The sequence below is a fragment of the Delphinus delphis genome, chromosome 3, assembly GCF_949987515.2.
Source record: "Delphinus delphis chromosome 3, mDelDel1.2, whole genome shotgun sequence".
Lineage (NCBI taxonomy): Eukaryota > Metazoa > Chordata > Mammalia > Artiodactyla > Delphinidae > Delphinus > Delphinus delphis.
The window spans coordinates 60,829,249-60,845,703 of NC_082685.1; the positions used below are offsets into that span (position 1 = coordinate 60,829,249).

Consider the following 16,455-nt stretch of genomic DNA (forward strand, 5'->3'; position numbering starts at 1 on the left):
CTTATTGATTTTCTGTAAGGAAGATCTGTCCATGGATGAAAGTGGGGTATTAATGTCCCCTGTTATTATTGTGTTGCTGTCTTTTTCTCTTTTAGGTCTGTTAATATTTGCTTTATATATTTATTTGCTCTTGTGTTGGGTGCATAAATATTTACAAATATTATATCCTCTTGGATTGACTCCTTTATGATTATGTAATGACATTCATTGTCATTGCAGTCATTGTTTTAAAGTCTGTTTTGTCTGATATAAGTATAGCTACCTCAGCTTTCTTTTGGTTTTTATTGGCATGGAAAATGTTCTTCCGTCCCTTTACTTTCAGTCTGTGTATATCCGTACATCTGAAGCGTGTCTCATGTAGGCAGCATATAGATGGGTGTTGTGTACTTATCCACTCAGTGTCTTTTGATTGGAGAATTCAGTGCGTTTACATTTAAAGTAACTATTGATAGGTATGCACTTATTCCCATTTTGTTAATTGTTTTTTGGCTGTTTTGTGTTGTGTTGGCCAAAAGGTTCACTTGGTTTTTTCCATAAGATGGCTCTAGTAGCACTTAGTTGTCTTTAACTTCATTCGAAAAAAATTTTGTTAGATTGTATTGTGACAGCTGTCATATCAGCATGCATTTTATAAAAGACCTCAAAATTGGTGAATTTTTGTGTAGCCTTTTTAATACTGAAGATGGCAGAAAAAACAACATTTTAGGCATATTGTGCTTTATTATTTCAAGAAAGGTAAAAATGCAACTGAAACACAAAAAAAAGATTTGTGCAGTGTATGGAGAAGGTGCTGTGACTGATCAAATGTGTCAAAAGTGGTTTGCGAAGTTTCATGCTGGAGATTTCTCCCTGGACGAGGCTCCACGGTCGGGTAGACCTGTTGAAGTTGATAGCGATCAAATCGAGACATTAATTGAGAAAAATCAACATTATACCACACTGGAGATACTGGACATACTCAAAACATGCAAATCAAGCATTGAAAATCATTTGCGCTAGCTTGGTTATGTTAATCACTTTGATGTTTGGGTTCCACGTAAGGTAGGCAAAAAGAAACCTTCTTGACCATATTTCCCGATGTGATTCTCTACTTAAACGTAATGAAAACGTTCCGTTTTGAAAATAAATTGTGATGGTTGATGAAAAGTGGATACTGTATAATAATGTGGAACAGAAGAGATCATGGGGCAAGCGAAATGAACCACCACCAACCCACCAAAGGTCAGTCTTCATCCAGAGAAGATGGTGTTGTGTATATGGTGGGATTGGAAGGGAGTCCTCTACTATGAGCTCCTTCTGGAAAACCAGACGATTAATTCCAGCAAGTACTGCTCCCAGTTAGACCAACTGAAAGTATCACTCCATGAAAAGCATCCAGAATTAGTCATCAGAAAACTCATAATCTTCCATCAGGATAACGCAAGACCGCATGTTTCTTTGATGACTGGGCAAGAACTGTTACAGCTTGGCTGGGAAGTTCTGATTCATCCACCATATTCACCAGACATTGCACCTTCAGATTTCCATTTATTTCAGTCTTTACAAAAATCTCTTAATGGAAAAAATTTCAGTTCCCTGGAAGACTGTAAAAGGCACCTGGAGCAGTTCTTTGCTCAAAAAAGATAAAAAGTTTTGGTAAGATGGAATTATGAAGTTGCCTGAACAATGGCAGAGGGTAGTGGAACAAAAAGTTGAATACGTTGTTCAATAAAGTTCTTGGTGAAAATGAAAAGTGTGTCTTTTATTTTTACTTAAAAACCGAAGGCACTTTTTGGCCAATCCAATAGTTCCTCTGTTCCTTTCTTCTTTTCTTGCTCTCTTCCTTTGTGATTTGATGATTTTCTTTAGTGGTACACTTACATTCCTTTCTCTTTTGTGTATATACTATAGGCTTTTGCTTTGTGTTTATCATGAGGCTTATATATAACAACTTATAACAGTCTATTTAAAATTGATAACACGTTTGATCCCATTCGAAAGCTCTATATTTTCACTCTTCTCTCCATGTTTTATGTTTTTGACATCACATTTTACACCTCTTTATCTTGTGTATAGTCCTTAATTAATTATTGTAGTTACAGTTATTTTTAGTACTTTTGTCTTTTAACCTTTATACTAGCTTTATAAGTGATTAATCTACCACCTTTATATTTACCTTTATCAGTGACAAAGGTACTTGTACTTTTCATATGTTTTCCTGTTACTAATTAGTGCCCTTTCTTTTGAGCTTAAAAGAAGTCCCTTTATTATTTCTTTTAAGGCCAGTTTAGTGGTGATGAACTCCTTTAGCTTTTGCTTGTCTGGAGAACTCTTTCTGTATTCTTCACTTCTGAAGGACAGTTTTGCCCGGTAGAGTATTCTTGGTGGGAAGTTTTTTTTACTCTTAGCATTTAGAAAAATCATGCCACTCCCTTCTGGCCTGCAAAATTTTTGCTGAAAAATCTGCTGATAGTCTTATGGGTTTTGTGTGTGTGTGTCACAGGTTTTCTCTTGCTGTTTTAAAGATTCTCTCCTTGTCTTTAACTTTTGCCACTTTAATTATAATGTGTCTTGGCATGGTTTTGTTTGCGTTCATCTTTTTTGGAACTCTCAGCTTCCTGGCAGGGTTATCTTCCTTTTTATGGCTAAATAATATTCCAGTGTGTGTGTGTGTGTGTGTGTGTGTGTGTGTGTGTGTGTGTGTGTGTGTGTGTGTGTGTGTGTGTGTGTGTGTCACATTTTCTTTATTCATTTGTTGATGGGCACTTAGGTTGTTTCCATGTCTGGGCTATTGTAAATAATGCTGCTATGAACATGGGGATGCAGATATCTCTTCAATATAGTGTTTTCATTTCCTTTGGATATATTTCCAGAAGTGGAATTGCTGGAGCACATGGTAGTTCTATTTTTTACTTTTTGAGGAACCTCTATACTGTTTTCCATAGTGGCTGAACCAGTTTACAATGTGGGGCAACAGCTTTAATGCAGGTAACCATATGCAAATGAATCATTGCTGAAAATTATCAGTATTAATTATCACAGGTTAAGCTTTATAACCTGGCTGCATAGGCAGCTGCTGACTTGTATCAGGGGCCCAGGGAGCCTTTCAGGTCCCCTCCTCCCAGTAAAACCAGCTCCAATTCCCAGATGCTTGAAATTCTATCATTTAGGGCTTTCTGACCTCTTCAAATCCAAGTATCCTTGGGCAGAAGCACTAAATATTTATCTACTTAGCAACTGCATTTCATTCCCAAGCATTTACTGAGCACCTTGTGTATGAATGGTGTTCACTGGGTAGAGTAGTGGCTTTAAAACTTTTTTGCTTGCATACTTCCTAAAGCAGTTTTGAAAATCTTCATAGCTCATACATCTAAAATTTGACAGCTAAACTTCTCATAATAAATTTAAATATCTACTACAAAGGGTATAATTTTGATATATAATACATATTGAAATTTAAAAAAAAAACTCTCATCATTTAAATGTATCCAAAGAAATCTACTTACTGTGATGATTTGATATACCACAAAATACACAAACAGGCTCTTTTTTAACAGTTGGAAAATTTATATAATTTTACTCCTTTGAGCCCTTATTTTCCTTTCACTTGCCCCACAAATTTTTATCCTAATGTAACACTTTTTTTTTTGCTTGTAGTATGTTAGTGATTTACGCAACAAAAATAATGTACATAAATTTAAATTCATTTTGAAAAATTTTCTTGTGATCATAAAAGCACTAAATATTATGGTTTCCACAGGATTGGATAGTTATCACATTTATTAATAATACACAGTTGATCAAACTGAAATACTTGACACATTTTAATTTTAACTATTAAGGAGGAAGTAAAATTTTTTTGGAACTGTGTCATGTCGTGGAATGCATGGAGATAGTTTTTTCAGTTAACTCAAGTACCCTAAGATAAATGTTGCTCATTGTAAAAATGAGTCATCATCCTATATTTTATTTATAGGTATAAGTGCCTGGGAAATCTTGTTCACAAAAGTAATTAAATGGGACTGGAAAGGATTTTGTTATAGCAACATCGCTCAATCCTCTGAACTCTTTCTGAGTTACATGCCAACAATCACATAGTAATCTGTCATCAATTTGTTTTAATAAATGTTTTATTTTAGAACGGTTTTAGATTTACAGAAGTTACAAAGCCCATATAGAGAGTTCCTGAATATCCCTCACCCAGTTTCCCTGTTGTTAACATCTTCCATAACCCTGGTACATTCATCACAACTAAGAAACCCCCATTGGTACGTTACTGTTAACTAAACTCCATCAATCTGTTCTTTAATGGTCTATCAGCTGTTAACTCAATTTGGTATTTCTTCAGTTTTGTTGAAAGCACAGAATTAGAAACATCTGACTTGTGAAAGGATTTGTCATCCCGTCTTTGCTTTTCTTATTTCCTGGAAAGTATATCAAAAAGGCTTTACTAAGACTTACCATGTAATTGTTGATTATACCTGTCAAATCTGATACACTTGAAGTGTTAGGAAAACCAAAATAGTGATAATTTTACTATATCTTTGCTAATACCGTGTTTCTTGTTAAAAGGCCTTCTGTCTTAGCATTTATATCAAAATCTTGGAGCATCAAATTTAGCTCATTTAATTAATGGAAAATGTTCCAGGTTAGCCACATAACCTAAATGCCAAAGCAGTCCTTATTGTTAAAGCACTTAGTAAAATTAGACCTTATTTTTCAGTGTAAGTAAAAATATTAATATGTTAATGAATTTGAGTATTAAAAGGGAAAATGGGTAGGGCACAGGCCTTGCCCTGAGTTTTCTGTCCAGATCCTTCCTTCAGGAAGCCATGGCCACTTATCATATTTTATATATTTTATAATATTTCTCACCCCGTACTTTGTTGATTTGCTCCCACTGGACCATCCTCAGGAGTAATGTCCTTTTTGATAATAATTGGGGGAAGGAAAAAGTACCTAAACAAAAATTGCTATTGTGCCCACTTTTCTCACTCAACAATATATCTGAATGCAAGAAATCCCCAAATGAGCCAAAATATCCATTTCTAATAGAAGCCTCATCCTTGACAGAAATAAAGACTGAGAAAGACATGTATCCCTACTTGAGGGGTGGTGCTCATATTCACTCTTGGGAACTGGGAGAAATGGTTGTGAAGGGAGACCCAGCATGAAACCTTGATTGCAAGCATAGATCACTCTTAGGGCAGATCCACTTCAGGAAGAAGTACATTAGGCAGCAGAGGATCTGGAAAGTAATCATACCTCTCTACACAACATACCTTTGCAAGGCTCTTGGAAACCCCAGAGGACATATACTTCAGTCTGGACGATGCTGGAAAGAGGCCCAAGAGCCTGCCAAGATCCATGCTCACTGCAGGGGGGTGGGGCATCTCAAGGGGGCAGATAGGCTTACCAACAGCCCCCATATGGATCCTTCTCCAGGGCAGGTCTTAATGAAAGAGGGTTGGAGAGTCTTGCCTCCTGGGCTCGGAGGGTTGGAGGGTGATGATCCTTGGTCTGAGTTTTGGCTCTTCGAGCACTAAGGATCCAGAGCAGTTTGGTTTTTCCCCGCAGACGTGAATACTGTACAGGCATCTAGAAAGTGAAGACCCTGAATTAAGAGACATTTACTTGGTCTAAAGTTATGTAAGTGGTTCTGTTCTAAATTATCACTGTGAAGTTTTACCTTTAGGTAGCTCTTTTTTTAAGATTATAAAGGTGATGAAAATACAGGTTAGCACTCTTTACTCTTGGACTTCAAAATAAGCCTGCAGCCCCCACTTTGAAAAATGCTGAGAACTAGTAGTGGTTTAGTTTCCTGTTTTCTCTTGAGTATTATGGGCATTCACCTGCCTGTTAGAAAAGCCCAGATTCACGTGGTCTCCATCTGTGCAGGCCTCATACTGACTCTTCTGTTTGTGCAAGAAGAAGCAGGGAGAAGTCAGCAAGGCAGCCAGCGCTGACAGCACGACCGAGGGCACACCCGCCGATGGCTTCACTGTGCTCTCCACCAAGAGCCTCTTCCTCGGCCAGAAGGTAGGCAAACGCGGGCCCCGGTCTGCTCGCAGGCCCTGGGACAGGTGGGTGCCTCCACCAGCAGGAAGGCTGACTGAGGACCACTCCTGGCCTCATGGGCTGGAGGAGAGAGTGGGGCCTGGGGCGGCTTTAGGAGAGGACTCAGGGAGGGCTGGACAGGATGCTGAGGGGAGACTGGCAGGTGGGGAGAGGAGATGGTGGTAAAGAAGAGGGACAGCAGCTCCTGTGGGGGTCGGGACACCCTGGGCTTAGTCTGTGGAAGGAGCTGTGTATATGGGATGACCTGGTCATCCTGTAGTCCTGCCCAGAAAAGCAGCTGGAAGTCAAAACTGGGTCCTAGAAAGGGAAAGATCTAGCAGGCAGCCCAGCTGTTCCGGTGGGCACGGAAGGTGGAACCTTGATCCAGGGGGCGGGATTGTTGCTAGACACACTGTGCCACCTGAGGACTCCTCAAGCCAGTCGTTTGTTTGTTTTAACCGTGGGCAATATGTTTTCAGCCACCCCAGTGATGCCAATTTGCCAGGACGCCATGGTTTTGTAACAAATGATTCACTTTTGTTGAAAATAAAAATGATGCAAAGGCTTTTAAGACCTGAGAATGAGAGTTCATATTTCTCTGTTAACGCCAAAAAAGGGGGTGGAGAGAGAGTGGGAATTACTTTTCTGAATTTTTTTTATCCTACATTTAAAAAAAAATTAAAAGCATGGATTTGAGCTTCCATGTAAATCGCATTCAGTTTGCATGTGGTGAACAACTTGGTTCTGAAGCTGCATCATTTTTAAAACCTCACTGTCAGTTTTCTTTGGCATCTCAGTGACACAGTCCTGCTCACGTCATTGCAAGTGCTCCTTCTCCCCCTCCCTCTTCCTGTCGCTAATTGCACTCAGGCTCCCATGATGCAATTCCTGTGGTGGACTCTGTGTTCCAGCAAATAACCATTACAGTGTACATTTTATAACCATTATCTGTATTTTGTATGCATTTTTCAAAGGAAAAAATAAGCAGCACTATCTGTCATCTTAAGGTCTGGGGCTTTGAAAGTTTTTGTTTAAAATATTTTTTATTTATAAAATTTCAGCTCAGCAGTGAAGGCAACCACCTGGGTTTACTTTCACACCCTTTAACCTGTCCTTTGGGTAATATATTGAAAGTTAATGTGACCTGTCATCCAAATTGCTTTGGTTTGAACTAAAGTGCAAAAAAGCTCTGTGATTTAGGACTAGCTCCAGTGTGCTTCAGATCCCTAATGCTGACGATTAGAGCCAGGACTTGGAAACCTGTTAAGCAGGTAGAACAGTTCAGTGCCTGGGTCCACCCTCTCCCTCACTCCTTCCCATACCCCACTCTCGCGTGCCCTGGCCTCTCCCTTCCCTGTGTTCTTCTTGCTCTCTCCTGCTGGTTACCCCAAAGCCAGCATCAAGTCAGAACTCCTCACACCCCCTTGCTGGATTTCCGGAATAGCCATACAAATGTCCATGTACAAATGGAGATGCCCTTCTTGCCCTTCTTGGCCTTGGGATCAGGGCCTCGTCTGCTGCATACGAGCCCTGGAAGGGAAGGGAGGCAACAAAGACTGCAGACACATTGCTAGCTCCTCTGCGACCAAGCAGTGCCGTCTCTCCTCCATTTTGGGTACAGCCTGGTCTCAGGCCTCAGGACCAGGCACCACAGGCAGGAGAGTACCAGAAAGTGCAAATCCAGCTAATACTGACTATACTCCACTCACGGTTGGGGAGGGAGAGTCCAGAAAGCTATAGAGAAGCACTGATACTCTATAGTCATTTACAGGCATGTTGTCTAATATTATTTAGGAGATAGAGGAAAATGGAAGATGGAGGCTTGACAGCAAAACTAATGTGGCTTTTTGATATCTTGACTTTTGGAGGGAGAGCCTGAAGGGACTGGTTGAACTGGAGCCCAGTGTAACATGGTCAGCTGTGAGAGAAGGGGCTGAGTGCAGAGCCAGAAAGTACACCTGCCTTCTTTCCCATATCACACAGTCCGGTGTGAGTGGTGAGAACAGAACCCCAAACTACCACAAGGCGGCCCTTTGCTTCCAGCTTAATGACCCAGGACACACGCATCCAGGATGAGCTACCCCCAAATCCAGCCCTGCAGGTGCCCTTTAGCAGAGTAAACTGTGTCTCCCCAAAAGTGGTGTCACAGAATAAAGCATCATCTCAAGTCAGCCTGGGCACCCTGTTAGAAGCTAGTGTCCTAACAGCCCTTTCTGGAACCCTGTGCCCTGCAGCATGAGAGGGAATAAGTATTCATAGTTGAGAGCGTTATTTTGAAGCAGGGCTTTCTGGCCCTTTATAAATAGTTTTTACTGTCAAGTGAAAGTCATGGCATTTACTGCAAAAGGGGCCAGAGTGGTCAAACTGACACATAGGAATTTTTACACAAAGCACATTTTAAAATGTCATTATTACAGACATTAATTTTGACTTGGATTTTAGGAAGTGTTTCAGAAAGGGTGCTTTACAGTGGTGACTGTATGGTGCTCTGTGTTCTATGAGTCTTACTTTCCACCTGTGACAGTGAAACCAATGCTGGAATAGTGCAAAGCAAGCTGAGGTCAGAAAGGTGATACTGTGCTCGCTACAGCCCTGAAAGGCACGGTTGCTAAGCTACTTGCAGGAGAAGCTGGCCCAGGGCTTAGGAGCCTGGGATCCAATTGTTGTTGATGATAATGTATCTCACATACTGACATCTCAGGAGTAACCGCCCTCATTGCTCTCTGATTTTACCCAGTATTCACACACATTGTTGAATTGTTTTCAAAAGGGAAACAGTGCTGTGAATCTGAATCGACTAAATGTGTTTGCTTTGTGGTTCAGTGGAGATTCTCAGCTTCTTCTCAAGATTTAAAAAGCTTAATGTCCAAAAAAAGTGCTTCCAATGTGTATTTCTATAAATCTGTGTCAGTAGTAGTAAGCGATGTAGGCTTCCTTGGAAGAGTCAGTATTATTAGAAGCAGTTGGGAAAGCAGTGTCAGGAGGGCATGCGTGTGTGCCTCCCCAGCTATCAGGATTGCAGCCACAGCCCTGTGGGCCGCTAGAGGCAGGGGTAGGTACCATGGGTTTTCTTCCTCAGATCCAGACACCCTAGTCCCGGGGGCTAGGGAACAGTAAAGAGAGAGGGAGCTCTTGAAGCAGGAATGAGGAGGAAAGGCCCACCACCCTCTTCCACCCTATGGCTGACGACTGGCTTCTGAGACAGTTTAGGACGCTGATGAAGCCATGCTTCTGGGCCTCCAGCAGTGCGCACAGCTGTCCTTGTCTTTGTGTGGCACATTCTAGCCTGAAACCCACCAGATGCCACCTCCAGGCCTGAGGCCTCTGGGGGAATTCAGGCTGGAGATGCGTGCAGGCTGGCAGCATAGCACAGAGGAAGGAGTCCCTCCACCCCAGAGGCCAGGGCAGGAATGGGCCCTGGAGCAGGCCACAGGGAACACATGGTGATCCATGAGGAAGTGGAAACAGTTCTGTGGAAGACCTCACCTCTCCATCTTCCTTAGTTAAAGTGGACCCTGGGGACAGGAAAAGCATTGCATTTTATGTGGTGGGCACAGGGAAAGGAGTCTTCCTTGTCCATTGTGAGGGAATGAGAGATACGAACAGGCTAGTCTGGACAGTGACAGGCTAGACTTAACAAGTCACTCAGATAATCTTTAAAAATCACGTTTATTTCCTAAAATTGAATTTCTGATCACATATGTGTAAAAAAAAAAAAAAAAGGATTGTACTATTTCCCGTAGCCAAGGAGGTCATGTCAAGGCAGCCCAGATGTCCATCCAGTAGCCCCAAGCCACCGGCTCCTTCCTTATCATGGGCAGGCTGCCTTCCGACCTGCTCTCAGTGGTGGGTGCCGTCCTCCCTTCCAGGATAGCCAGGTTAGCTCTGAGCCACCTCAGGTCCCAGCCAGGCCAAGGGCCCGGTTCCTGAGCTCTGGCCTTTCCGTTAGCTCTGCTTTCGGGGAAGCGGTTTGTTCACTTCATCTTAAAGTTGTGTCTGGATGTTTGACATTCAGTTCCAGCTCTGTTTGTGGGCCTACAGAAACCCGAGCACTGTCTTAGGTATTGGATGGCCCTTGGGCAGGAGGCAGCCTGCACTCTGCCTTCAAGGAGCTTGTAGCCTAACGAGTTCACATCAGGAGTAGACAACAAGGGTTAACTGGGCATAACCCCTCGAGGGGTGACTGGGTACTGTAGACATCAGAGGCTGGCTCCAGTAGAGGCCACTGACATGAGCATCATCAGGTCCCCGTGGTGGAAGAGATCTTGAAGGACACTTAGCTCAGTCCCCTTCCCCCAACCCTGCAGCCAAGTGGGACCCCCCCTTCTGCTCTATAACTGGCACTCTCTCCAGTGGCCAGCAATCTTCACAGATACTTTAAATTCACCATTCTGTGGTTTAAAACTTAGTTTTCCATCTTTCCCAATGTTAAGACAAGGAAGTAGTTACCTTGTTCATATTCTGAAATCATTAATGACCCTCTCCCCTCCCAGAAAATCAGACTAAACTTGGGAATTTTCACAGTTTCCCAGAAATCTGATTTCCCAGCCCACAAATACCCCTGCTCTGCCATGTGCTTCAGACAGCTGTGGGCCCCTTTGGCTAAGAGGCCCAGGTGAATTTGACCCTGGGTGGGCTTAGGGGGGCCTGGGACCTCCTAGGACTGGGCATCTATCCTGGGCCCGCCAGGCCTGTTGGTGTGTGTCCTCGGCACAGTGAGATCCTTTTCAGGCATGTGTATACGTGGCCTCTGCTTATCCTTCTCCTGTCCAGGGGAGCTTCTGTTCTTGTTTCATGACCAGATGATCAGATCATTGTTGGCTTCTGCCCCCTGGGCCAGCCTGCCCAAGCCAAGATGATTGCCCATCTGTCTTTCCAAAGTGCCTGAAGCAATTTGTCCTCTCCCCTCCCCATTCCTCTCCCAAACACACAAACACAGACCGCCCCCCTCCCCCAAGCACATGCTTTATAGTCCTCTATAATTGTACATTTTTAATAGCAACACTGTTTTGTGGCTCAGCCCCCCACCCTGAGGACTTCTGCTGAGCCTGGTACCCAGCAGAGCATGATGTGGGTGAGAGTGAACCTGCACTTGGTTAGCTGGGGCTTCTCCATGCTGGTGGCAGGGGCTCCCTGATGTGCAGGATTCAGTGCTTCCAAGAGCGGGGCTGCTTCTGCTCAGAGGGAAGGTGGTAAGCCCTGAGTCAGCTGGGAATTCTGTTTGCAACCGCTCCCTCACTTCAGCAAGGCCACAAAGCCCTGCACTTTGCCCCAGAAAGCCCTAAAGAGCAGGGGGAGTGCTCCCCAGGCAGAGGCAGAGACAGTCTACCAGGGTCTCCCCGGCTAGTTGAATCAGAGCCCATGGCAGGAGCTGATTTTCCGGTGAGACATTTCTGAATACAAATCCAGAAGTGTGTATACAATTAGAAAAAAATATTATGAAGTTTAAAGATTTAAACATGTATGGTTTTTAAACAAACAAAAAAGGAATCTCCTAGATGTCTTTAAAGTGTATTCATTCATAACACCAAGTGAAGTGTTCTTTTCCCTTTTTTCTCCTTTCCCTTCCTCCCCCAACAATCTCCTGCTGCTTCACACAGTGTAGGTTTTTATTTTTGGTGGGGAGCAGGGAGTACTGGCTTAATTTGAGTTTTTATAAACAGCATTTGCTTGAAGTCATATGCAGTACTTACATGATATCATAATCAAACCCTTCACCCTTGTCCTGAACCCTAAACCTTCACTTGCCTTACTCTGAAACCCCGACCCCCCCCCCCCCATTGTGTGCCCATCCACACCCCTTCCCCCTGAACCAACACCATTAGCACCCTCTCCCTGATGCTGTCTCTTCTGTGCCTCTGTCCTGGCACCAGGACCTGTGCTCTGAGAGCTTCACTGTGTGAGGGCACCCCAGTGGGCTTCCTTCAGCTTCAGGAATGCCAGTGGCTGGCCCCTAATTACCCTGCAGTGCTGGGAACCACACCCCAGAAAGTCCAAGTGGAGAGAGCTTGTACCTCTTCTCTCTTCGAGCCCTAACTAAAAATGAGGCGTACCACACTGTGGCAGGGCCTAGCCAGAGTCCTTCCCCCGGCCATAAGACCAAATTCATTTCCACAACTTTCAGTCTAAGCAGGTCCCTTTTTTGAGAATCTGCTGATTGCATCTGGGAATCAGAAATGTGGGTTTATATTTCTACTGCTTATAGCACATCAGGTTTTTTGTTTGGTTTTGTTTTCAACAAAATGTTTGGCCCCAGAAATTCAGGGACTTGGAGCTCAGTTGCCAAGAGCTTCCCAGCTGAGTGTCTGCACACGGCCCTCTCCTGGGAGTGAGCGCCTGGACTAAGCGCCTGCCCTGCTGGGCCCTGAGGGTGCGGTCAGCTCCCCAGGCCGGGACTGCAGTTGGTCTTGGTCATCCGCTCCTCTGGGCATTGCTCTCTGCTGCATCTGGTAGGAACGTCTGTCACTGAAGAACAGCCATCTTCCCTGAGAGAGTGTGAGTGCTGAGCTGCAGGCGCTTGGACCTAAGAACAGGAAGGGGATCCTGGGCCAGCTAATTCCCCCTGCCCTCTGACAGCCAGTCTAGAACTTAGGATTCCTCTCAAACTGAGGGTTGCCATGGCACCAGAGTAACAGTGGGGAGGGAGGACATTCAGCGGTTCTTTACAAAGGCTCAGGTGGTAGGGTACTCCTAAAACTCACTAAAGAAAATGCTCTACCCCTTGGGCCTCAGAGTAGCCTCACCAACAACGTGAACAGTTTAAAAGACACACTATCTTGCTGGAGAACTGCTGTGTCTGTTCCTGGGTTTGGCCAGAACTTCAGTATTACATGACTAACAGGCACGTAAATTAGATGTTACTAAATAACAGGCCATTCTTGCTTCTCACCACCCCTGAGCAGGGCACAGGAGCCAGCCAGCTAGTAGTCACGGTGATGGGGACAGCCTCAAAGACCCATGACCACTTGGAAGAGAATGGTAGAGCTACGAGGGGTTTGCCCAAACCAGCTAGGAGTTCTGCACCATCCCAGTGCTCAAAGAAGGGGACGGTCACATATACCACCCCACCCTACCCCAGCAACGAGTACTTGACTCTGGGTCCTGAGAGCTGCTGTACTTGGGCCCCCACATCACAAGTTCTTTTCAAGGGAAGTGGATCCACCAGCCTGATGTGGCTTATGCCTCCCTTTGGCCCCAGGCATCACCAGGCAAACACGTTCTGGACCCTCAGCCTAGCTTGCTTCTTTTTAGCATCCCGAGTGGCATTTGAGTCTTTCGTTTGACACGGATTCAGTTTAGCCAGTGACTCCCTCTTCCCCTTTGTGCCCAGTGCACCTGGAGTGTCCACTGCCCTTCATCTGTATCCCAAGGCTCACGTCTCTGTGACTTCCCAGCTGTCCTGTTATTTCCCACCTCATGCTTTTCTTTTCAGCTGAACCTTATTCACAGTGAAATCAGTAATTTAGCCGGCTTTGAGGTGGAGGCCATAATCAATCCTACCAATGCTGACATTGACCTTAAAGATGACCTAGGTAATTGGGGATGGGGTTTGGCACCATCAGCTGTCAGTTGAAAAGTTATGGAACCCAGAATTTTGGCTCTTCATCTTCTCAAACTTCAGATGCTCAAACCAAATTCCCAAAGGCAAGATTAATGTTTGAGGGTAGACATTGAATGTCTACTTACTTCAAGCCATTCCAAATGGGAATGATCTGATTATGTCTTATTAAGCCCGATTGGCTGCTTTCTCCTTGATTATAAATATATTGCCATCTAAATTCTCTTCCATAATGATCACACTGACTGCTGGTTACTCGGGGGGGGGTTTTTAAAACTGTGTTTTTTTTGTTTTTTTTTGTTTTTTTAAGAACTGAAAAATCTCAGGTAACTACAAAATGATAGTTTCTCCATTTAAGCCTTAATTAGAAATGACAAAGCATGAAAACACTTGAGAAGGGAGACAATTAAGCTGCATCAGTATACTATTAAGTTGTCTTTAATCCACCAGCAAATTGATTTCCCCCAAATTTACCACCTACTGTCACTTCGACTTCTTCTACAACTGAAAACAGTATATGACTGAGTGCCACCTTCATGAATTACTTGGCTCGTGTATGATATTAAAAAGAAGGGCAATATCTCTTTCTGAGTGAATTCTTCCAGAGGAAAACTGCCCCAGAGCCATGGCATCTCCCTGCACAGGAGGGTGGACGGTTCAGGGCAAGCTGAGGGCTACCCCTCAGGTGTCCCACTCTGTGGCCTCACCTTTACAGAGAAGAACTGTCAGCTTAGGGCACAGTGAAGGCTCCTGTTTCCTTAGCTGTGAGCCTTGCAGGGGCAACAGGCTAGCAGGTTCCCACCAAGGCAGCCTTATGCCTGATGCTGACTTAGGTATGTTTTTTGTATCTTTAGTTCCCATCTTCGGCCACCTTTGTAAGATGGCAGATTTCCTTACCGGGAGAGATGCTCATGCCAGAGCCCAGGCCCGACCCACACAGACTGGGTACAGTAGTGGGCTGAAGACATGAGAACTGGGACTCAAAAATGCCCTGCTTGAACTTGTTTTCTAACTGCCTTAAACAGATACTTTTTTAAAAAGACAAAAACAAACCCCCACAAGCTAGAAAAAACTAGGATCCTGTCTATCCATAGTATATTTTATATGTAAAATACATAAAAATGAGATTGATCAGAATAAGAGGTAGGCTGGAAAAATATTTTTACACATCAAGGGGGAAAAATAAAGGCATTCCTCTGTGCACACCTATACTGTTTTCTCAGTTTTCAAGAGACGTCCCTCGAAGGTAGACAAAATGATGACCATCACAGGAATAAAAATCAAACCCTAAAAGGTGACTACTGCCGATAAAATGGAGAAACTTGTTGTTTTGGTTCGCCTGATAGTCCACGTTTTTTAAAAACAGATGCCATGTTTTAGTAGCCTTCTCAGTGGGGTGCCAGTCTCACAGGCTTTTGCGAAGTGAAGTGGGGCATTCGTTGTTTTGTTATTTCTTTTAACCTTTGGAAATGATCTCATGTGTCTGTTTCTCTTTTTTTGGACTTGTCATTCAAATGTTTAATTTAAACATGTCACATTTGATATTCCTCCTCCTCCTCTCCTCACCCCCATCCACATGTGCGCACACTTCGTGGACTGATTGCCCTTTTGGCTCATATGTTGGAATCGACCAGGTAGGCCAGCCCTGCCATTGGGGCCTTAGTAAATGTGCCTGTGCGTGGGTCTCGGTCCAACACAGTTGATATACATCTGTTTACCTGTTATAGTTGCAAGTTGTACAGGCTGACATTGCCTCGATCGACAGTGATGCTGTCGTTCACCCGACAAACACTGACTTCTACACCGGTGGTGAAGTAGGTAATGCCTAGCTGGGTGCTGCCGAGTGTGTGTGTGCATGGTCAGTCAGCCGCCGCAGACAGCTTGATCCTTTGACAGCTATGCAGGGCTGCATTCATTTCACACTTCCAGCTGTCCTGACCTTCCCCAGGTCTCCTGTCCCCGGGTTGTGAATGCGAGAACTACAGCTAACTGTCAGCCAGGTTGCATCCTGCAGCTCACAAATGGGCACACTTCTGGTTCGGAAACTGGTTCAGCAACGTTTCTTCACTGCTTCCTGAGGCACAGCTTTGTGGGAGACTGGGTTCACACGTGATTTGAGCTGCAAGCGGGATGCAGACAGATCGGCTGAGTGGCATCCAGGACCACTTCTGTGCCCCCCGTGGACCAGATACACAGGAATGCCTATGCATGGGTCTGTGTCAGAAGCGCACTCAGTCCTGAGATGGCCTTCAAGCCTTAGATGCACTGGGGGGAATTTTAGCACACTCCCACACTTAGGGGTTCTCAGGCCTTATGTGTACGAAAGCCACCTCATTCTGATGTGCTGTTCCTAGATCACTCTTGAGAAACACTCTCCTAGACCCAGAAAGCTCCTTCCTCTCCTCAGCAGCTGACACACGTGGTCAGTTGGCTTCTGGCACTGAGTAGCTGAGGGTGGGGTGAGGCGGAGAGAGCATGTGGCGTGCCAAGTACTATGACTGCAGACCCGCTGCACGAACATAGATAGTGCCCTGCTTTAAGAATGTGTTGAGGGGCTTTTATAATGAGGAGGCATCCAGGTGTGATGGCAAAAAAGTACAGGTTTGGAGCTAGGTAGAAGGATCCTGAATCCTAACCTTACCATTTACTGGCTATGGGGCCTGGGCAAGTCACATAACTCCTCAATGCCTTGGTTTTCCCTATCTGTAAAATAATGGTGATGAAGAGAATTATGTTAAGTCATGTAACCGAAGCACCCTGCTTCATTGCCTGGTTCATGATAGGCGCTTATTGCAAAGGTCTTGCTCTCAGGTGTGTATATGATTTTTACTGTAGGTGTGCTGGTGCTGAGAGCAGCATTC

General features: G+C 44.3%; 1 protein-coding gene across 4 annotated transcripts in view; it reads left to right on the plus strand.

The window, feature by feature from the left end:
- MACROH2A1 (macroH2A.1 histone) overlaps positions 1–16,455 on the plus strand; it is an 80,048-nt gene that overhangs the window by 47,086 nt on the left and 16,507 nt on the right. Inside the window, exons 5-6 of one of the 4 annotated variants that reach the window (XM_060008810.1) lie at positions 5,908–6,018; positions 15,322–15,412. In XM_060008810.1, coding sequence (XP_059864793.1) covers positions 5,908–6,018; positions 15,322–15,412 — 202 coding nt within the window. Of the gene's footprint in view, positions 1–5,907; positions 6,019–13,468; positions 13,569–15,321; positions 15,413–16,455 lie in introns of all 4 variants that reach the window. The other 3 variants (XM_060008811.1, XM_060008808.1, XM_060008809.1) reach the window with 3 other exon arrangements.